The sequence below is a fragment of the Nelumbo lutea genome, chromosome 7, assembly GCF_056320005.1.
Source record: "Nelumbo lutea isolate HS-2025 chromosome 7, American lotus-T2T, whole genome shotgun sequence".
NCBI lineage: Eukaryota > Viridiplantae > Streptophyta > Magnoliopsida > Proteales > Nelumbonaceae > Nelumbo > Nelumbo lutea.
This window is the reverse complement of record NC_142690.1, coordinates 18,184,090-18,206,785: the sequence shown is the minus strand read 5'-3', so window position 1 is coordinate 18,206,785 and position 22,696 is coordinate 18,184,090. Positions and strand designations below refer to the sequence as shown.

Here is a 22,696-nt window from a genome sequence, read left to right as displayed (position 1 = left end):
TGAAGTCCTAACCTGGTGAGAGGTTTTATGGCTACCTGGATAAGGCTAAAATGAATAAAGTTACAGTCAGTTTTTCTTTTACAGGCTTCAATAGTTTTCCTATCTATTAAATGAAAGTCTTTGCTTTCAGTCCTAGTGTTATCGTTCTTTCTACTGTCCTTATATTGAAGTCTGTTTTAAGACTAAAGATTCCTTTCTTATAAATTTCTGAAGGTGCTATTTTAGGATTAGTCAAGTACTCCAGTTTTGAATTGATCTCTCTATATTGCTATAATTAATTTCTTCCATGTTTTTATGGACAGAGATTTTGTCAAATATGAGTGGGAGATACCTTCATCAGAGGGATTTCCTTGACTAGATAGAGACTTAAATAACTTGTTCATCCTACCTTTTTCCGAATTAACCACTATGGCCAGTCAGCTTTAAACGGCCTTTCTCCAATAACAATAACAACTGTAGAGGACGGTTATAGCCTGTAAATACAGAATAGCAAGATTTTAATGGGATTATGGGACAATAAAGAGGTCACATCCACACATGGGGTATGTCTTTGGAAGGGCATTATGTGTTTTCAGCCGGCTTTCTTTATTTTAACAAAGTTCAGGGTGGGGGAGGGGTCCAGAATCTGTTTTTGCAAAGATGATTGTAACAAAGTTGGAAGATTATCTGCTTTGTGTCCTGGATTATACAGGCTGAATGAAAGATATCATGATTAGTCAATACCTTGAATTCGAAAGTGGGAGAGGTGATTCAGTGTCCTAAATTCTGAAGATCACTTCTGGAGAAAGAAGTGGAAGAGTGCATTCTGCTGTTAAGTAAGCTTGAGAAAGAGGAAATTGCTCCAGAAAAAAATAGATGAAAGATGGTAGGAGTATAGGAATTGACAGTTCCCGCAATATCATTTTATAATGCAATTCTCCACAATCAGGTTGAACAATTTGAAATCCAATGCATTTGGCCCTTTTTTTGAACCAGTAACAATGAAAAAGGGTTTAAAATGGGCAGTATACTTGCACTTACTTGAAAAGAAAGGACTTCCATTTTGATAGTATTTGATATATGAGCAACAGGGGGGAAGATGCAAGACATCTATCTATTTTATGCAGTTTTGGAGAGTCTATGTGTGGTTGTTTCTTCTATATTCAAAAGACAGTAATTTTTCAAGGTTACTATTAATATTGATAATGTTCTAAACAAAATAAAATAACTAGATATAGTATTTCTGTGATTAATATCTCCTATTTTCAAAGTAGTCAACATTTTCATAAAAACTGACATTTTAAACCTTGCTTGTTCCCAATAGAAAATTGTTGTCTAATAATACAAACAGTGGGCTTAAGAATTGCAATTTCATTTTCATATCATCCATTGGTCACCAAGCCATTGATTATCATATTTAAAAAATATCTTGTGTTAGGGTATAACCTTATGGTCAGAACCCACAAAGGGACCTAATGCCTCAAAAGTAAAGCTGAAGTAAACATGAGAAGCTGAAGAAGTAATGTTAACAATCATATACTAGTTCAGGATTATAACCCAAAAATCGAGATATATGTAAATCGGGAACTTCCTCCCTCCCTATGTGCAAGGATACATGCAAGTGTATGAATTGCTGTTAAGAAAATCTATAAATTTCACTACAAACCTGTGAATCTCCATAACATGATCCAACATAGACAAATGCATTGTCTAGATATGATATTGTTGATGCAATTGATGTCTCCCCTAAGAGTTCAATTTTAAGTCCAGTAACCCTACAAGACCAAAACAAGTAATACAAACTTAGGTGCATAAATATAACCAACAATTAAAAATGAATAAATGATGAAGATCATTACAACAATCTTATAGGCTTGAAACTAATAACCAAATTGACAATCTGTTTCTGTTCTCACAGAAGAATCTAACTAGTCAATTGAGCAGTTCAGGCATTAAAATCCCAAAAAGATAAGCTCTCACCTTTCTTTTTCATGGGTGATAACTAGTAAGTGAAGTAACCCTGCATGGTCACTAAGCAAGTATCGGGAACCATCAGCATCAACCCTTCCATAAGCTCTTGTAGTTGACTGGAAAAAAACATTAAACAATCAAGAAACAGTAGAGGAAAATAATGATCCATTACAACTACAACTTTATTATAGCATTGAGTATGCATGCACTTACTGGTCTAGTAGGGATTGCTTTGAATGCAGTAGCACTACAATAGACAATAGTTTCTTCTCCAATAATGATAACACCACCAAGAGGCATGGGAACAGGTATTAATAGACATGCACCATTATCAAGATTATTTTGTGACCATGGACCCTCAACAAAATCTTTATCTTTGAGTGCGACCTCATATGTTTTAACATGCCGTGCATCTTTGTTGTCCTGCAGTTTAGAAAAGTTGAATACCTATGAGATCCCCTTTATTTTGTTGCCAAACATAACAGTCACCTTATTTAATAATAAAAACCAATGATGGTGATGATGACTAAAACCTCAACAGTTTAGAACAAGAAGACAACCCAATGGGTTGAGCATATAGATAACTACCCACCATTTGGGAGGTTACACATGGTATGGAAACCAAATCCATTTATAACAATAACTCAATAATCAGCTTTTAGGGACAAACCTAAAAGCTTAATAATGAATTTGAGAAACTCAAAGGACCAGGAGAGATCATGAAGCAGATATGATAAAAGAATAAAATTGAAAACCTGGTAGAGGACAACAATTGTAGGCTTTGAACAACCATATAGGAACTTGATATCCAACACTTGAAGCTCTTCAAGCCTGAAATTTGTAGCAAATCCAAAGACATAAGATTTGACAAAAAATCAGGAGAGTTGAACATACATTACAAAGAGTATGTAGAATATAGAAAAATATACATACATTACAAAGACAATTGGGTAGGGACCATTGGTAGGTGCAAGTGTAAAATATCAGGCTAGCAAGCATTACAACACAGGTTCAAGTTTGAAGGTGGTCACTTCATGAAAGAGAATGCCAAAGGTTAGCTAGTAGGTACTTAGGTTCCATATCCAGTTCACCCCTCCCAATACCCCAGAAAACCAGTGTTTTAAAAGCGCAAGAGGCAATTTGTGCTCGAGACACAAGGCGCAAGGTGTGTGCCTTTTTGAAGCAAGGCACGAAAATACAAAAAAAAATGCAAAACAAATCAAAAAAATATCAAACATAATATTAATAAAAAATATAATCTTAAATTTTAAAACAATTGTTTTAAAAAACCTATTATCTAAAATTAAAATACATAAACTTAAATTTATTAGGATAATTGTTCACAAGGCCTTTATACACTCCTTTTCTGATAGATAATCAATTAAGGGCCTAGCCCCATATAAATGCTTTAGACCTTTTTTTTTTATGAATATAAATGCTTTAGACCTTGTTAAGTCTACTTCCTCGTTACCCAAAAAATTGAAAGCTACACAAAACAATCACCTCCACACAGATTATAGAGATCCTAACATGTGATAGCAGTTACATTGTCTATAGTGAATTCCTTTAATTTGTTTAAATGAGGGGAAGAAAAGACCAAGAAATTTTGACTCTATCAAGCATTAAATCAAATTATCTGTAGTCATCTGAAATTTCTTCTTAATGGTCTCTATTTAAAAAAAAAAAAAAAAAAACTGAACTGCACTTTAGGCTCAGTTTGGGAATAGAGGTTGGAGAAAATAGAAAAGGGAGGAAAGGAATTTTCAGAAGACTGAGGCTCGAAGAAGGCCTCTAAGGGTTGAAGCAAAACATTTTCTGTTTGAAAGTTTCAGGATGAAAGGGAAGAAAGCATTAAAGATCAGGAAAGTCAACATGGTGATGGTGTTTCTGGTAGGGGAAGTAACTCTGGGGTGGTTTTCAGACCTTCATGGAGGAGGTTTTTCAGGTGAGTAGGAAGCTTGTATGCAGAGATTCATTTGATTTTGCTGGTAGGAGGTATGTAGTAGAAAGAAGGGAGAATGTTAAAGGAAGATATGTGGTGCTCATGGAATTTTTTGGGGAAGGGAAAAAGCAAATGGTATGCTTCCCTGCAGGAATGAATGGAACTGGCTGGAAAGAGGTCACAGAAATCTTGAAGGCCTACTCTTCTCAGGAGGAAGCTAGAGAAGATAACAGAGTGGAACTTGTCGAAGAAGCACAAGGGAATACTGGAGACTCTGAAGTGGAAAAGCACAAGGAAAAGCCTAAAAAGAAACAGAAATGCAGATCATGGCTAAAGCAGCAAAGGATTGCGGAATGGTCTGCAATATGCACAAGAATGATTGGGAGGAGAAATTTAGTGTAACCTTGTCAGTACCACTGCAAGATTGGAAGAAGATTGCTGAAGAGTTGCTGAAAAAGTTGAAGTTAAACTGCACTATAATTTTAACCCCCTTTGAAAAATGCAAAGCCCTTCTAGAATTAGTAGGAGAGAAATTGGAGCTCCATGCCATGTGTTATCAGTTGGAGTCAGCTTCTGTGACTGTTTCAAAATGGTCCCCTCGCTCTAACTCCAAGGATTTGCATGAGAAAGACAAAGTAATTGTTTGGATTCGGGGATTACCATTTCAGATGTTTTTTCCTCTATAGCCACTCTGTGTAAAGCAAGGTTGGATGGTATTTTTGTTAAAGACCTCCATTCTGCTGCAGTTTGTCTGAGCAATGTGAATTAGAAGACATCCCCCACTCTTTGTCAAGTAGAAAAGAGAATAGGGTCTCACATTAAGGCTCACAATCTTTTTGATCAGTAAGGCTCACAATCTGCCTTCAGTTATTCTTTCTCGTTGTTAGTTTCTCACCTGAAACTTGGTTCTTCTACAGAGATTAATCTAGATCTTTTGATCTTAATCATACTAAACTGATTTACAACCATTGGCAACTAACAATGCAAAAGAATTACTGGTCAAAAAAGAGTGACATAAACATACAAACAGCATGCCAAAAGATTCATGACACGCAGACAAAAAACACAAAGGGGTCCACCCAGGTGAAGAAGGGGCATCCCCCATCCATAAAACAAAAATTATTCTCGTGAGGAAGCTCCTCAAAAGGCCTCAACGTCTTATTCTACCTTTTCTCTCTATTGATTCAAACAAACTGCTAAACTTTTATGTCATTCTATGTTTCCAGCAAAAGTTCAAAAGAAAATGACAAAATCTGTCCCCAAATTGACAAGGGAAACCAATCTCTGCTTATGGATAATCAAACCAAAATAACAAAAATGATAGCTTTGATATGTAATATTTACGGCTTATTAGAATCTTGAACCATAGATAGATAGAAAAAGAGACAATACCTAATGTTAAAAGCTTCCTTAAGCTGTCCTTTGTTATCAAATGGTATAACCTGAAGAAGAAACAGATTGATGGTTTTAATCTAAAGCTTTTAAATAAAAATTAGAGCAGATTGCATACAATGGATGAATGAAGCAATAAACTAGGGCCATAAATCAGCATAAGCTACACAATGAGTACATACCTTGAATAAGCCATCATAAAGATGGAGGCCAATCAATCTACAATCAGGATCAATTATGCCAATCTAGACACAAGAAGAAAATTTTCAAAGTTAAAAGACTAAACTTTGTAGAAGCTACCAACAAAATCAAAACTACCACAAGTGCAAGGAGGTATACTTATCAATCCCTTACAGAAGTATCAACATACTTGACAGTCATAGTTGGAACTAAGTTTGATAATGAAAAAGAGGGGAACAATATTTGCCAAAGAGAAAAGTACCTGCCCATTGTCTGTGGGGCGACCTATGCGATCTGATACATCACCCATCGCTCTAGACAACAACAAGAAATCAGGAGATAATGAACGACTGTGTTACAAATCTTCTTCCATAATTTTTTAAAATTTTGTAGAAAATTATGTAATAGAGAGTGATAATGTTGTTTTAGTTTTTCAACAGCAATCTATGTTTTATTTTGGGTTTCAAACCAAAATGAAAGGTCAATACCAATTATCACCAAAATATAGGGCTTGAGGGTCAGCTATGCTCACACTTTCCAGGAAGCAAGCCAAGCAGCCGATTGGCTGGCCAATATGGGAAGGTTACATAAATAAATATTAATACTAAAATATGAGTTGGTCTTTAAGTAATAGTAGTTATGTGATTTTTGGGGACATGCTACCCCCCATTCAGTGCAGCCCCATTTCCTCCTTACCAAAAAAAAAGCCAATACCTATTTCAGACCTTCAAAACAGCCAACTTAAACTTGGCAAAATTCTATAATATCAAATGTGCAAGAAGGAAGCAATAACTGTAAATGATATGAAACTAAAGAAAGACAAAATTTAACTGAGCTAATTAAATAAATATAGAATTTACTCATTCAAAACAAAACTCTCTGATAGTCTGTTGTACTCTGAAAGAAAACTTTATAACACGTTCTAGTTTACTATCACTGGACCAAAGGATAGGTCTTTGTTTACAGACTTCTAATAAGTTTTTAATTCCAACCATTACCTATCTTCTTTTGCAACTAATGTAATTAAGGCAGCTAGCACCTGCCTATGGGCCATGGCCTGGCAAGTCAATTCTGATATCTAGTAGACAACTAGGCACTGCCTAGGTGACATACATGCATATAGAATTGATGTGAGTGTCAATAACTTATTTTTCGGTCAATATGTGAAGACATAAAATTTCAGACTCTTAACCCTATTGTGTGCGTGTATCTGTGCATTGCTTTGGATCAGAGAGATTAAAAAATTTTGACATTTTTTTCTGAAAATTAAGTGCACCTTGGTTGTCGTTTAGTTATTTATTGATTTCATTTATAGTTTAATAATTTATATTTAATGTGTTGTATGATTACATTATGTAATGTGTTTAAATATCATTTATAGATTAATAACAATATATATAATCATACAACACATTAAATATAAATTATTAAACTATAAATAAAATCAATAAATAACTAAACAACAACCATGGTGCACCTAATTTTCAGAAAAAAAATGTCAAGATTTTTAATCTCTCTGATCCAAAGCAATGCACAGACACGCACACACAACAGGGTTAAGAGCCTGCAATTTTATGTCTTCACATATTGACCCAAAAATAAGTTATTGACACTCACATCAATTCTATATACTTAAAATGCAGTTGCCCACATCAGCTTACTCTCCTGTAATGCTTCCCAACTCCCCTAGAATTTGTGGTTTTCTGAATTAAAAAAAAAAAATCAAACAAGCAACTATTTAAACTCACCCACAACCAATTCAGTTTCCTTTTTATTAGGAAACTGAATTTAATCACTCCCCCATAGAACATGGGCATCTTTTAACACCAGCCCTTGCATTGCATGGGTCTCTTCTAGTAAATACATAAAAAGGGCATAATTACCTAGTGGTTCAAATGGACCGGATCATAATCCGATTCAAATTTGAAGCTCATCCTATTTTGCTGGATTCGGACATCCCCCTGTTGGCATAGTTTTCAAGGCACCAAGGTGAGTCTAGGCGACAGGGGGGCACCTTGTTGCCTAGTCACCTAGGCAGGCACCTAGGTGATGGATTTTTTAAGTACAAAACATATATCCTAGGGTAGTTCCCAAGGATCAAAAATCATAAAATGTGGTGATTAGACAAAATTGTAAGTTCTTCCTTACTTATTGGTTCAGGTTTGAAGTCTTTGAGGGTTGAATACAGCAGTTAGCAAAGTTTGTGTTGATTAAACCCTAACAAGTAAGAACATAATAAAAGGAAATTAGTATATAAACACACAAAATGAATATTTTAGTTTAATGTCTTTTATAATTATAATCTCAAAAAGTTAGAATATAAAAGTATTTTATAACACAATATACAAAACTGCTTGGTGATTAGGTAAGGCAAGCCTCCAAGGGCACCTTGTCACCTAGGTGTCACCTAAGCATCCGCCTAGGCATCACTTTGACAATTATGCCTATCGGATTTTCAAATCAAATCAAAAAATATGATATATTTAAAAACTGGATTAAATTCGAGTAACCCTCTATCCGATCCAAAAGAATCCAATAAACTGTTATTATATGTCAGTTTATATAAAGACATTTATGCCCCCATTTGATTTTTTGTTTTTCTTTCTATAGACTGTTTTTTTTCTTTTTTTCTTGTTAATAATTTGTTTAATTTTACAGACCTGTAGGTAATTAAATTGAATCGAATCAGATTCGTAAATCCAACATCCTTAGCGAATTGAATTTGGATTAATCTTTGTGAGATCCATTGGATCATCAGATCGGATTGGATATAGGATTTACGTTATCGAATCAAATTCAAGTATCCCCCTATCCAAATTTGATTCGATCCATTTGCATCCCTATAATTACCCCCACTGGAGTATATTGTGCACTTAGCTTTCTAGGCAAAAGACCCTAAAACACTCAATTAACACAATAACTCTACTATTCAAAATAAAAAAGAAAATTAATTGACACCAAGGTGATTCTTTTACTATACTACTTGCAATTATTTGGACCTCATTATTTCACTTGCTGCAAGTTCAAGGTTAAAATTAAATGCTAAATAATTTCCTCCCTGCTCATTTAGTACATGCCCAGAAAGAAATCTGAGAATCTGTATTTGGCCCTCATGTGGCATTTAAAGAATGTGACTTAAATGATTGTGCATATTTACCACACAAAAAAATAATAATTGATTGTGCATAATGTTATTGAGAAATCATCAGTTTTTTAGATCAAGAAGGGAATTGTTAATCGTATTAATATGTGAAAACAAAATTACAGTAGAGTGCAGTAGAGAGGCTGTCTAGTCACCCAAAGATATAGAAGACAAAAAGATAATGCCCAAGATAAAAAAGAGTTCAATAATGTCCAAAACAGATGTTAGCTTGCTGCTTATAGATCCCCTGCTTTGCCAATGTGTCGGCTAACCCATTTGCAATCCTTCTTGCCCAGGTAAAACTGTAAAAGCAGTGTTCGAGTCCCTTGACAAGATTTCTATTTTCCTAAAAGCATGCCTATAAATCCAAGGCACATTGCGTCTAGTAGTGGTCCAGGATACAACCAGTTTTGAGTCGCCTTCAACTTCCAATTAGATTAGCAAATTTTAGGCCTTGTAATAAAGCCATCAGTGAATCTCCAACCTCTATAGGTCCAGAATACACAGCCATTATCTTGCCTGAAGAGTCTCTAAACACACCTCTAATACCTGCCATTCCTGGGTTTCCCATGGAGTTCCCATCAAAATTTAGTTTTATTTTATCACTTGCTAGGGGCTTCTATTACATTACCATCCTTTGTTTTGGAAGATTGTGCAACTTCATTCCATGCCCTTATTAGATCAGTCACTGAAAAGCTTTTTATAGTCTCAACAGTTTCCTCCTTTGGCCTGTATATACCATTGAATATTCTTCCATTCCCTTCCTCCCAAATAGTCCAAACTACTGCTGCCCTGACGGTTTTTCACATAATTCTCCCTCTCTTCATTGAATGCCTTTGGAAATTTGGATTGAAAAGACTCATCTACAACCAAAGAGAGAACAAAAATACTCTCAGACACAAAGCACATAAGGACAGGAGATTAGTAAACGAAGTAAGGTTTCTCCACTCGCAAAGCAAAGGAAGCACAAATGAGGGGAGGGGCAATTATTTGGCCTCCTCTTTTGAAGCACTATAGGTGCTCACCTTTCAAAGAAAAACTTCCCAATTGCCTGAACTTTGGGTGGGATGGGCTTACTCCATATCTCATTCACCAGAAAATTCTCCCCCACTACAATGGACTGCATAAGGGTGTTGGAAAAAGAGGCACAAGTAAAAATACCATTAGAAGAAGACCAAACTCCAGTGTCCTCCATAGTTTGAACTTTGAACTAAGAAAACTGACTTAAGTTTGTCCAATAATTGAATAAGAGCCTCAGACTCATTTTCCCTCAACCCCCTTCTAAAGCCAAAATCCCAATTTAACCCAAAAGGATAAAAGATAGCAAATCTCAAGATAAGCTGAAGCTTGTGGCTTGACACTAAGTATGGGTCAAGGAAAAGAGAACTGAAAGGAGTTTCAGCCAACCAAAGATCTTTGCAAAACAAAACCCTAGTCCCACATCCCACATCAAATCTAGTGGTAAATGTTGGGTAGACCTCTTGAATTGATTTCCAAGGAGAAGCTGAAGTTGAGAAAGGGGCTACTTTTGCATCCAAACCATTGCTCATAATCCCATAAATGATTTCAATAACCTTATGCCATAGCTTGTCTCTTTCCAAAGGAAACCTACAAGGCCACTTTCCTAGCAAAGATGTATTCATATGAATTAGGTTCACTATTTTTATTTTTTTGATGAATGAAGAAATTTATTAATCACAGAAAATAGGAGTTACAAGTGACCCAAGAAGAGGCATGAGGTGCGACCTCTTCAGAAAAGCCTAAAGAAACTTTTGAAAACAGTTTGAATAAGTTACAATAGTCCAAAACAGACAGTCCTGAGAAACCCCTTGTTTGGCTAATGAATCACCTATAGCATTTGTTGATCTGCTCACCCACTGAACACTAACTGTCATGTTGCTTGTCAGCCAATTCACTTTTTTAAAGAGGTCTCTATAACTCCAAATGGCAAGCTCTGGGTTAAGCAGCCATCCCAACACCACCTGTGAGTCACCTTCAGTTAAAAAATGCTCCACCCCAAGCTGGTTTGCAATCTGAATCCCTTCTACAGCAGCTAGTATCTCTGCTCTTGTGAAGTCACCCACACCCACTGGTCCGGAAAATAAGGAAATAATGTTGCTATCCTTATTTCTTAGGACCCCCTCCTATACTCAAAGGTCCTGGATTACCCTGACTACTCCTATCAAAGTTCAGCTTATTGACACACCCTGAAGGAGGTGTCCATTCTACCACTCTTCTAATCCTCCTAGAAGAAGTATTAGCCACTGCTAGCCAATTTCTCCAAGGATCATCAAAGGGAAAATCAACAAAGAAGTCTAATGTTTTCAACTAATAAACTGCCCTTGTCAATATGCAATCCTGCACTTCAAGGGAATTTCTTTCCCTTAATAAGAATATTCTGCCATTCCTTTCTTCCCAAATAGTCCACAAAAGAGCTGTTCTAATACATTTCCACATAACTCTCCCTCGTGTGTGGCACACAAAATAAGAAGGATTAAACAACTACATTGGATGGCAGGTTCCACCTACATCCAAACAAACCAAAAATCCAGTTCCATAAAACTACAACAAAAGGAGAAGATATCAGTAAGTGGTAACAATCCTCACTCTAAGCTTTATAAAGAAAACACCAGTTAGGGGAAAGACATAAGGCTTCTTCTTTTGGAGATTTTCCAAAGTATTTTTTTACCAGAAAATAAGACCTTTATTAAAATCAAAGATAATATATTAAGGTACAAGAGATAGATATCAGCACTGCAATGACCCCAACTACAAGCATTTACAACACTGCCGAGAACAAAGTAGGTCTATCTACTCCCTGTTTTGCTAGGGTATCCGCCAACCCATTTGCAGTCCTTTTCACCCAACCAAACTGAGTATTGAGCCTCCTTGCAAGAAGGTCAATTTCCCAAAAGATAAATTTGAGCTTCCAAGGTGCTGAAGTGATTTGCTTTACCCAAGAAATGACCAATAGTGAATCTCCTTTAATTTCTAAATCTATTGCTTCAATCTGCCCAGCCAGCTTTAAGCCTTGTAGGAGTGCCATAGTTTCAGATTTTCCAAAGTAATTGATCTTACCATAGTAAACTTCCCGACAAAAGACAACAATTTTAGGGGGGATCAGCCTAGCCCAAATTTCTTTAACAGGAAATTTCCCAGGGATAGAGTTGAAGCAAAGGGATTTGAAGAAAGAGGCACAAGTAAAGGAGACCTTCGGTGTAGGGGTCCAAATTCTTCTGTCAAGTTTAGTATGACCCAAGCAGACAGACTCAAGCAACAATAGAAACTCAAACACAAGTGAACTCTATTACAAGCTCTCCCTTCTCTTTTGTTTTACTAACTTGTTCCCACTTCACTAGATGATCCCTTTTCTCATCCCCAAACTACCTAAGGAAATACCTCAAGCCTCTCTAACTATACTGGTATCCTAGTTTGAATCTAGAAGATGGAAAGGAAGTAGATAGGTAAGTTCACCAGAGTTCGAAAAACAGCAGCTCCCACCCAATGGGAGACCTAGATACTCCAATGGCCACAACCTAATCCCACACCCTAGAATACTTGCCAAAATGCTCATTTCTTCTTCTTCCACGTTAATCCCTGCTACACAACTCATTCCCCAATTCACCCTCAACTTGGAAACAGATTGAAAGGAATTAATGAGCTCCTTTGAATTTTTTAGATTGTCTTGACTACCTCCCTCATAAAAAAGTAATGTCCTCTGCAAATTGCAAATGAGTAAATACGACCTCAAGCCTTCCTACTCTCCAACCTCTAAACAAATTATTCTAACACAAATTGCAAATGAGTAAATATGACCTCAAGCCTTCCTACTCTCCAACCTCTAAACAAATTATTCTAACCAACCTTAATGATCATCATACTCAGAACCTCTATTACCGCTGAAAAGAAGGGGGATAAGGGATCTCCTTGTCTCAAACCTCTTCTTGCTGGAAAAGAAAAAAAAAAAAATCTCTAGCCACACCAACTGAGAACTCATCAATTATTCCAGATAAGATTTACAAATGGTCCTGTTGATATTTTTAGGAACCTAATCTCTCAATGGATCATTCAACTGTCCAACCATCCATTATTCCTTTTGGGCAAGTAGATGCTTTGTGGATAGATTTCCATTCCCTCTCAATTAATTTGTTTGTTCATCAACCATGCTACTTGGAAGCTCTCAGATGTGCACAAGGAATGAAACCCTTGAACCAAATCAACTTGCCAACTTAGGTCTCAATGATAGTTCTTTTTTTTTTTTTTGATAAATGGGTCTCAATGATAGTTCTTAGTAGCTATTAAATAATGTAGGATCACATCCCCTATGTGATTGTGCTCAAGTGCCATTGTGTTGAATTCGGATTAGCTGAATTTTGGCTGTTCAGCGGGCTGTGGAACCAATGATGAGGTTCCACGCCAGTAATAAATTCATGGGCCCCACCGTAAAAGGTGTGGGCCCCATGTATTTTATTACTGGCATGGAACCTTATCATTGGTTCCACAGCCCACTAAACAGCCAAAGCATTCAGCTAAGCCTTGCTCCATTGTGTTCCCTATTGTCCTTTGCCTGGATTTAATTCCAGCTTTTCAGAAAAAGATAGTACTGTAAAAATTGCAAGGACATTTTTATCAGCAACAGCAACTAACTAGTGATTTTCGATTTCAGTAATTACACAAGTACAAAACCTCCCCTACCAGCCAAAGATAGTAGGATAAGCAATTCATGAAATAAATAAAAAAAAATGAGAATAATATCAATGTTGGCAGACATGTTCCCCAATACAAGTCCCCCTCTATGAACCACTTCCTATAGATGTTTACCATGGTATAAGCAAATCTAGGTGCTCATCTGAATGCACCTTACATACTAACAGCAAATGATCTTCCCTTCTTAATGTAATGTCATAATCTCCAAGGACCTTCAGATAGCTAGCTCACCTATTTGATCATTACTAGGGAAACACTACTTTTTTTTAATTGGCGAACAATCAGAATCTTATTAGAATGTTAAAAGAACAATACAACACCACTATTGTGCTTTGCACCCCTTTTTGCAGGCAAGCTACATACCTGTTCCTTGCATTCTATTATTTATATTAACAACTTGTTACCCAGGAGAACCACCCCCCTAAATAATTGATCCTTGTTGGTCCCTTGTCTAGCCAAGGCATCAGCCATGCTATTGACACTCCTAGGTGTCCAATGAAATGGAGCATTCGTATCAGCTGCCAATTTTAACTTCTCCCATGATATATCTATACTTCCAAGTGCCATTTGTACAGAATCTAAACTAGTCCACAACTATCTTTTTTTTTATTGATCAATAGTCTGCAACAATCTTTCAATCACCTTCCACTGTGATATATAATTGAAAATTTTGCCCAATCTTAATCCTTCTAGGAGTGCTAAGAATTATGCCTCTTTAGAAGCTCCATAACCCACTGGACTTGACTACATGACCATTATGAATCCACTACTTGAAGTCTCTCTAATCCCAATGAGTAGCCACTCTTAGTCCTTGTAAAAGCAACAATATATTAGCTCTAACTAATATATTTTTTTCCTTTTTTGTAGGTCTAACTAGTGTTATAGTTTCTTTCCCAACTGGGTCCAACTACTTTTGATACCCAGATACCTCTTATATGGTGTGTTCATGTTAGAAACTTCAAATTTCAGTGATCGCTTGTTGTCCCAGACCTCATCCAACCATATCTGGGTAATGTTGCCCTAGCCTGCAGCTTTTCACTCCTCATCAATCCTTAAAGCTCTACTTACCGCCTAACCCCATATGTTCACAGATTCCTAATAGAGCAGCCATTTCTGGGCAGTGTGGGGGGAGCATTCAAGCATGTGCAACAGCTTGATCGGGGCAGTGTTGGCTTTGGATTGTCCTCATACAGTAGACTCAACAGGAACTCCTGAAACTCCATTCTTGTAGGCATTCAATTTGCTGCCCTTGCTACAATCAACCCAATGATGCTGCCATATTCATCTTCTTATCATGAAATATTTTTCAAGAGATACAAAAAGCACCTCTCTTCTTTTTTTTTTTTTTGTTCATGAACCTTTTCATATGCCTTGAAGATATTGATCTTTCTTTTTTTCTTCTACAGTTGGTTCTACACTTGCGTGATTGTATAGAATCTTGTTGTACCTGGGAAATCTATGTCAATATGTGGCCATACTTCTAAATATTAATAATAGAATCAATATCCTACTTCAGAAAAAAAAATAAAAGAAAATGAAAGGAAAATGAAAAGGCATAAAGAGAAAAAGAGAACGTAAAGACAGTGGTAAGTCAGGAAACCAGAGAGAGATGGAGAGAAGTAAGAAAGTTTTGTTAATTGAATAGTGCAAACAATTTATATCCCTCAGAAACTTAAAGGAGCATGCATGTCTTAATACCAAGACTCTTGGATATCGCCGTATCTGTAAGGAGCTAAGAACAATAGAAGGTATATTCATTTCAAGCTTAAACCTTGTGATGAGTTCAGATGTCTCTGCATCCCACTGAAGAACACAAAATTTATATCTCTCTGTGGCAATAAATAGAAAATCCTGTGCTTCACCCTGCAACATTACAAGACAAAAAGAAGAGTACAGTCACCAAATAAAACATAAACCCCACAGTCTCATAAGAACCAACATAAAGAAACTCACATGAGGACGGAAAAGTTCAAGTGTTGCAATTCTTCCATATATGGGCACATCCAACATAGGCTGCAAAAGACATACATTATTTCTTATTCAAGCCCACTGACCTTATCATAATATGAGGAGAAAAACATTCCAAATTAGAGCTTAAAGAATATGGATTTCTGTAATCAATATGTTATACTTCACAACCCAAATAAAATTCCAAGAGCAAACAAAACAAGAAAAAGAATAACTGCAAAAACAAATATAACTGATTAATAATAACATAAAAGCCATGACAAACACACAAAATGACTAATGATCACTGGATTTCCCTAAACATTGATAAAACAAGCAAGAGACAAAATATAATGAATATAGAAAAACCAAAAAAAATAAGAAAAACAAATGAACACATATAGCAAGTCTAAAAGATTTACCTGTAAACCCTGAGGTGTAAGCAAATGAATCTCAATACGTGTGCATTTCCTGGAAGACAATATCAACAATGGTTAATTGTGGGAAGGGTGATGGACAGAGATAAGTAGATAAAATAAAAAGAAGCTCATGCAAATACAGAAAATAAATTAATACATAAATATAGAGATAAATGACAAAATTATTTTTTACAATCTCTCAAAAGCAGTCTTGAGCAAATATGGTCTCATTCATCTAAACCTACCTCACAATAGGAGAGAAATTGTTACCCTTCTGGGATTTCAAAAGTATTCAACAAAGAAGAAGAGGTGGAAGGGTGTATCAAATGAATGCTCCCAACTCCGAATAGGGCAAAAGCTACAAACAATTACAAAAACACCCCTGATTATGTGGACAATTACAAGATAGCCTATATAGTCTACTATAATACAATGAGACCCACTAATACAATAATAAAATAAAAATATAATAACAACAAAATACAACTCTATCTACACTCCCCTTCACAACATCAATTCCCACAAGGAACTTATGGGTCATGGCACAAATGAGCCATGGCTTTAGTGAAGATATCAGCAAGGTGAAGCTCAAATGAAATGTCTGGAAGCGTGAATGTCCCAGCTACAAATTGATCACTAATGAAATGACAATCAACATCAATGTGTTTAGTGCACTCATGAAAAACTGGATTGAAGAATTGCATATGGCACTTGTATTATCGGTATATAAGGAGCACTGGGGGAAAGTGAAGTTACTATGGCTCAGTTTGGAAGGAATACAAATACAAATACGTAGAGTGCAAAACCTTGTATTTTGTATTATTTTGTATGTATTTGTATTTGTAATCTTTCCAAACTGAGCCTGAAGCAGACCCCTCACCCAAATGATTTCACTACAAGTAGCAAACATTGCCCTATATTCAACTTCAACATAGAATTTGGACAAATGCTCTACTTCTTGCACTTCAATGAGATAAGGGAGTTACCAATGAAGATACACCATCTTGTTGTAGACTAACATGCATTTGGACACCTTGCCCAATTGGCACCAATGTACACACAAAAATGGATCAAAAATAAAGAAAGGAAAGCAATCCGCGATCAAGAGTCCCACAAAGATATCGAATAACCCCATGAACTGCAGTGAAATAAGAATGTCTAGGAGCAAATACAAATTGGTAATGTTGTTTGGGTGATTTGCCCATTTGCATTTGATCCTGGACATTCTTATTTCACTGCGGTTCACAGGATTGTTTGATATCTCAGTAGGAATCTGCTCAATTAAAATATATATATATATATGAAAGAAAGCCGTTTCTTGAAGAGAGAAGGAGAAGAAGAGAAGGGAAGTTGAAAAGAAAAGAGAGCAATAATCTGGTCGCCCCCTTCACTTATTATTTATACTAAAATAATAGAACAATACAAAGACAACTATGCCCTTATAAGGCAAAAAATCATAAAACAACATATATAACACTCAAAAAACATAATAAAATTTGGACTCACATAACAACTGTGGTCCCCACCTCCTATCTAACAACTAATATAAAACATTTACTCTGAAAAAATCACAAAACTAATTAATCTTCAACACTCCCCCCCAAGTTGGGAGTAAATGTCATACATTCCCAACTTGCATAGATCATGTTCAAGCTTGTTCCTTGCCACCCCTTTAGTGAAAACATCAACCAGTTGTAACTCTGAAGAGACATAAGGCAAACAAACTTCTCTGATTGTTACCCTTTCTCTTATAAAGTGTCTATTAACTTCAATGTATTTTGTCCAATCATGCTGAATTGGATTGTAGGCAATATTGATTGCAGCCTGATTGTCACAGTATAACATCACAGGTTCCTCTACTTTCACCCCAATCTCACTCAAAAGAGATCTAACCCAAAGAAGTTCTGAGACACCATGAGCCATGGATCTATACTCGGCCTCTGCACTTGACATTTCCACAACCGCTTGCTTCTTACTCTTCCAAGAGATCAAGATTCTACCTACAAAGGTACACACTCCTGATGTAGACCTCCTGTCATCTAAGCATCCTGCCCAGTCTGCATCTGTATAGGATTCTAGGTTCAGATTCTCATGATTTGAGAAAAGAATGCCTCTGCCAGGGTGCTTTTTCAGATATGCAAGTACTCTCTCAATATCTTCCCAGTGTTGAACCCGAGGTGCATGCATGTACTGACTCACAACACTAACAGCATAAGAAATATCTGGTCGTGTCATACACAAATACAACAGTCTACCCACCATTCTTTGATATCACCCCACATCCTTAAATAAGTTACCATCTACACCATTAATTCTGTGATTTGGATCAATAGGAGTGTTTGTTGGTTTGGTCCCCAGCTTCCCAGTCTCTCGTAGTAGGTCAAGTATATACTTTCTATGTGAAATGAAGATCCCATGCTTGGATCCTGCAACTTCAATCCCTAAGAAGTATTTGAGCTCACCAAGATCTTTGATCTCAAATTCTTGTTGCAATGATTTTTTGAGATCATCAATATCCTTCAGATCATTTCTTGTCACCACTAAATCATCCACATACACAATCAGAATTGACACCAAAGCATCTCTCCTCTTCACAAAGAGGGTGTGATCAGACTGTTTCTGTGTGTATCCAAAATGGATGAGTTCCCCTCTGAACCTGTCAAACCAAGCCCTAGGTGATTGTTTCAGTCCATACAGAGATTTTCCGAGTCTGCACACCTCTCCTTTACCAACATTTTCATAAAAGCCTGATGGAATGTCCATATATACCTCCTCCTTTAAGTCACCATTGAGGAAAGCATTTTTGGCATCAAGCTGGAACAAGGGCCATGAATAGGTGGCTGCTAAAGATAAAAGGATACGAACTGAACTCATCTTAGCTACTGATGCAAGGGTTTCCAGATAATCAACACCATAGGTCTGAGTATACCCTTTTGCTACCAACCTTGCCTTGTACCTTTCTATCTTGCCATCGGCCTTATACTTCACTGTGAATACCCATCGACATCCGACTGTCTCCTTGTCTGGGGGGAGATCAACTATTTCCCAAGTTTGGTTTTTGACCAAATCATCCATCTCATCTTGCATGGTTGTTTTCCACTCAGGTTTGGAAAAAGCCTCGGTAACATTCCTGGGTATAGACACAGGGAAGAAAGAAAAGCACGGTAGGTGGGTGATAAGGCACTATAGGAAAGATGGTGTGAAATGCAGTGGGCTATACACTTTCTCTTCCCCTTACGAAGTGCAATGGGAAGATCAAGGTCAGTGGGATCAACTGCAACAATGGTGTTAGGGACAAAAACAATATCATCAGAAAACATAACAGGCTCAAGCTCAAGAGGAATACCTGGAACTGTATTTGCCGAATCTAAAGTTTTAGAAGGACTGACAGAGTGGTGTGGGTTGAGGATGTGTGGAGTCAACCATCATCTGTAGGCGTTGATATTGCTGTGAGGCTGCCCATAGTGGCTCAGGTAATGAAACTGGAGGTGCAGGTGTTGGCTGAACTGATGGTGCAGGTGGTGGCTGAACTGATGTAGATGCTGGTTGAACTGATGGAGGCACCACAGAAACAAGAAGAGGAACAGATTGTGAGTTCTTCTCCCCAAAACTCTCACCCTGAGGAGAACCACTCGAGAAGAAAGATATGATTTTATAAAGGTAACATCCATAGTGACAAATCTGCTCCTTGACACTGGGTCATAACAGCAATACCCCTTTTAGTTCTAATAATACCCAAGAAAAACACATTTCTTGGCCTTATGATCCAATTTCTTGCGATGAAAGCCAAGAATGTGAACAAAAGAAACACAACCAAAAACACTCAGAGGTATATGAAATATCTCTCCATCTGGACAAAGAAGGCTAAATAGCACCTTAAACCCCAAAGTCCGTGAAAGAACACGGTTAATCACATGTATGGCTGTAAGAACTGCACCTCCCCAGAATTGCACAAGAACTGAAGCACACACCATAAGACTCCTTGCCACCTCCACAATGTGTCTATTTTTCCTCTCAACAATTCCATTCTGTTGCGGTGTATATGCACAACTGCTCTGATGAACTACACCATGTTCTAAGAGATACATGGTTAGGTCCTTCTCAAAGTTCTCTCTGGCATTATCTGATCTAAAAGCCTTAGTTCTCACTCCAAATTGTGTGAAAACCATCTAGTGGAATTGCCGTACTAAGTTAGGAACCTCATCACGTGATCTCATCAAATATATCCAAGAATATCGTATATAATCATCCACAAACAAGAGAAAGTAACGGAATCCTCCCATGGAAGGGATTTGATATGGTCCCCATACATCAGTGTGAACAATATTAAAAACAGAAATACTTCTTTTATTACTTGGTTTAAAAGCCTATCTACAATGCTTTCCTAACTGACAATTCTCACACTCCAAAGTAGATAATTGGACAGACTCAAACAACTTTGGGAAAAGACATTTCAAAGAATTAAAAGAAAGATGTCCCAAGTGATTGTGCCAAAGCATAATCTGGTTCACTAACTCTGACCCACTACTACTACTGTTGCTAACATGATGGCCCTGATGTCTCGGAATCTCATCCAGAAGGTAGACTCCATTCACCTCACGACCACTCCTAATCATCCTCTTTGACTCCAGATCCTACAAAACGCAATTACCAGGAAGAAAGGTCACAAAACAATTCAAATTTTTTGTCAAAGAACTAACATACAGTAGGTTGGTATGAAGTCTAGGGACATTAAAATAGAATACAGAGTTATATCATTGGTCACTGTAACTGTCCCCTTCCCAGCAATGGGCATATGTGAAACATTTGTTGTAGAGACTTTGTCTCTACCAGAGCACAACTGATAGGAACTGAAAATGGTAGGGGCATTAGTCATATGCTCAGATGCTCCTAAGTTTATAATCCAAGGAAGTCCCTCCTTACCTGAAGTGGATGCAAGATTTGCAGTTGCATATGAATTACCTGTATGTGCAAAGGAAGCGGTGTAGTTGGCTCCTGCATTCTACTGTCCATCTGGAAGGCTAGAGCTAGGTGAATCTTTCTTACTCATAAACTGTCCAAACCTCTCTAATTTTGTTCTCACTACTGGTACTGCAATGGATTCCCAAACAGTTTGGGAGAGAGGGGCTGAAGAGTCTCCTGTAGTGGCTACATTTGCATTTCCCTTCTTGTTTCTTATCCGAGCAGGCATAAGATTTGGATAAAGCTTCCAACAAGTGTCCCTGGTATGCTTAGGCTTCTTGCGATAATCACACACCAAGTCCTTCTTATCTTCCCTTCTAGTCTCACTACTCCCCCTGTCTCCATTCCACTTAGCTTTTGTTGTACCAATCATAGCCGACTGGTCAATCCGAGGCTGTCTCAGCATTACATTCGTCCTACTCTCCTCTCCAGAGACAAATACATAGGCCTGAGAGAGTGTCACACCCTCCCTAGAAAGAATATGCTGCCTAGCAATGTCAAATTCAGGGTTCAGCCCTGCCAAGAACTCAAAAACCCTATTCCTCTCTACCAATTTGTGATAAGTTGCTGCATCATTTACACTTTCCCATACCACAGTTTTTAAGGGATCTATTTCCTGCCATAGGGTTTTCAGCATGGAGAAATACACAGCAAGAGATTTTTCTCCCTGTTTCATACTTATCACCTGATTTCTTAACTGATAGGCTCTGGCTTCATTTTGCTTCTGAGAGTAGGTTTCAATCACTCCATCCCAAATCTCCTTAGCAATATTAGCCCATAGAAAATTTTTTGCAATATGAGGCAACATAGAATTACATAGCCAGGACATTACCATGTAATTCTCTTGCACCCATCAGGAAGAGTTTGTATCATGTTTCTTCTCCTCCCCAGTGAGATACCATAATTTTCCACAGGCACCAATAGCCACCTTAGCTGATTGTGCCCACTCCAAATAATGTGTACCATCAAGTTTTACTATAGTAATGATCCCAGACCCAAAAATATCACTACTACCTCCAACACCCAGTCCCACAGTACCGATAGATTTCATCTCGGTATTCCAACTCTCCATTTTACTTCAAACAGTTCAACAGTAAGAAAAAATAGATTAGAGACCTTCAAAAAATAATTTAATATCACACACACAGAAACCAACCCTTCCAGAAGAAGAAAACCCTAACTGGAGGGAAATCTCTCTCCTCCCCACGTCTCCCATTAGAGAGAAAAGTGAATCGATCACTTCGGGAGGCCTAGAAAATTTCATAAACCAAACCGCCTTCTTTAGAAAATCAAAAGAAAACTAACAATACCTGGGCGTCCAAGATCATATCAAAAACAAAGAGTCCAACTTTTCTGGGACTCTTCCCCGTACTCTAGTTCTTCCTGATTTTGATGCCGAACAGTAGATCACCTTCCTGATGTCTAGATCCCACCAAAAACTCCAAGAACCGGACAATCTATAGCAGATCGTATCAGCCCTTTACTACTTCATGCAGTCGGATGATCTAGGGCTGCATGAGAATGCTTCAAGAAACCATAGCCGATGCTCTGATACCAAGTAGGAATCTGATGAATTAAAAAAGATATATGAAAGAAAGTAGTTTCTTAAAGAGAGAAGGAAGAGAGAAGGAGAAGAAGAGAAGAAGAAGAAGAGAAGAAGAGAAGTTGAAAAGAAAAGAGAGCAATAATCTAGTCGCCCCCTTCACTTATTATTTATACTAAAATAATAGAACAGTACAAAGACAACTATGCCCTTATAGGGCGAAAAAACATAAAACAACATATATAACACTCAAAAAACATAATAAAATTTGAACTCACATAACTATTGTGGTCCCCACCTCCTATCTAACAACTAACATAAAACATCTACTCAGAAAAACATCATAAAACTAATTAATCTTCAACAATCTCCATGGGACTCTTGATCGTGGATTGTTCAATACAATGGACCTAAACAACATGACCAATTTGGACAGGTGCACAACCACTAAAGGTCCAACTTCCTGCGCTTTATGCACTATCAAGTTACAAATTTTGAACCCATCTCTAAGT

The 22,696-nt window shown here is 37.2% G+C and overlaps 1 protein-coding gene across 4 annotated transcripts in view; it reads right to left on the bottom strand.

The window, feature by feature from the left end:
• The window catches only part of LOC148845431 (DNA damage-binding protein 1-like), a 68,983-nt gene that overhangs the window by 34,080 nt on the left and 12,207 nt on the right, over positions 1-22,696 (bottom strand). For 2 of the 4 annotated variants that reach the window (XM_088954459.1, XM_088954461.1), the window contains exons 3-12: positions 15,683-15,731; positions 15,267-15,326; positions 15,085-15,176; positions 5,727-5,778; positions 5,467-5,529; positions 5,285-5,334; positions 2,706-2,781; positions 2,164-2,373; positions 1,960-2,066; positions 1,646-1,754 (exon numbers count right to left, since the gene is read on the bottom strand). In XM_088954459.1, the coding sequence (XP_088810585.1) occupies positions 1,646-1,754; positions 1,960-2,066; positions 2,164-2,373; positions 2,706-2,781; positions 5,285-5,334; positions 5,467-5,529; positions 5,727-5,778; positions 15,085-15,176; positions 15,267-15,326; positions 15,683-15,731 (868 nt within the window). Of the gene's footprint in view, positions 1-1,645; positions 1,755-1,959; positions 2,067-2,163; positions 2,374-2,705; positions 2,782-5,284; positions 5,335-5,466; positions 5,530-5,726; positions 5,779-15,011; positions 15,177-15,266; positions 15,327-15,682; positions 15,732-15,924; positions 16,038-22,696 lie in introns of all 4 variants that reach the window. The other 2 variants (XM_088954460.1, XM_088954462.1) reach the window with 2 other exon arrangements.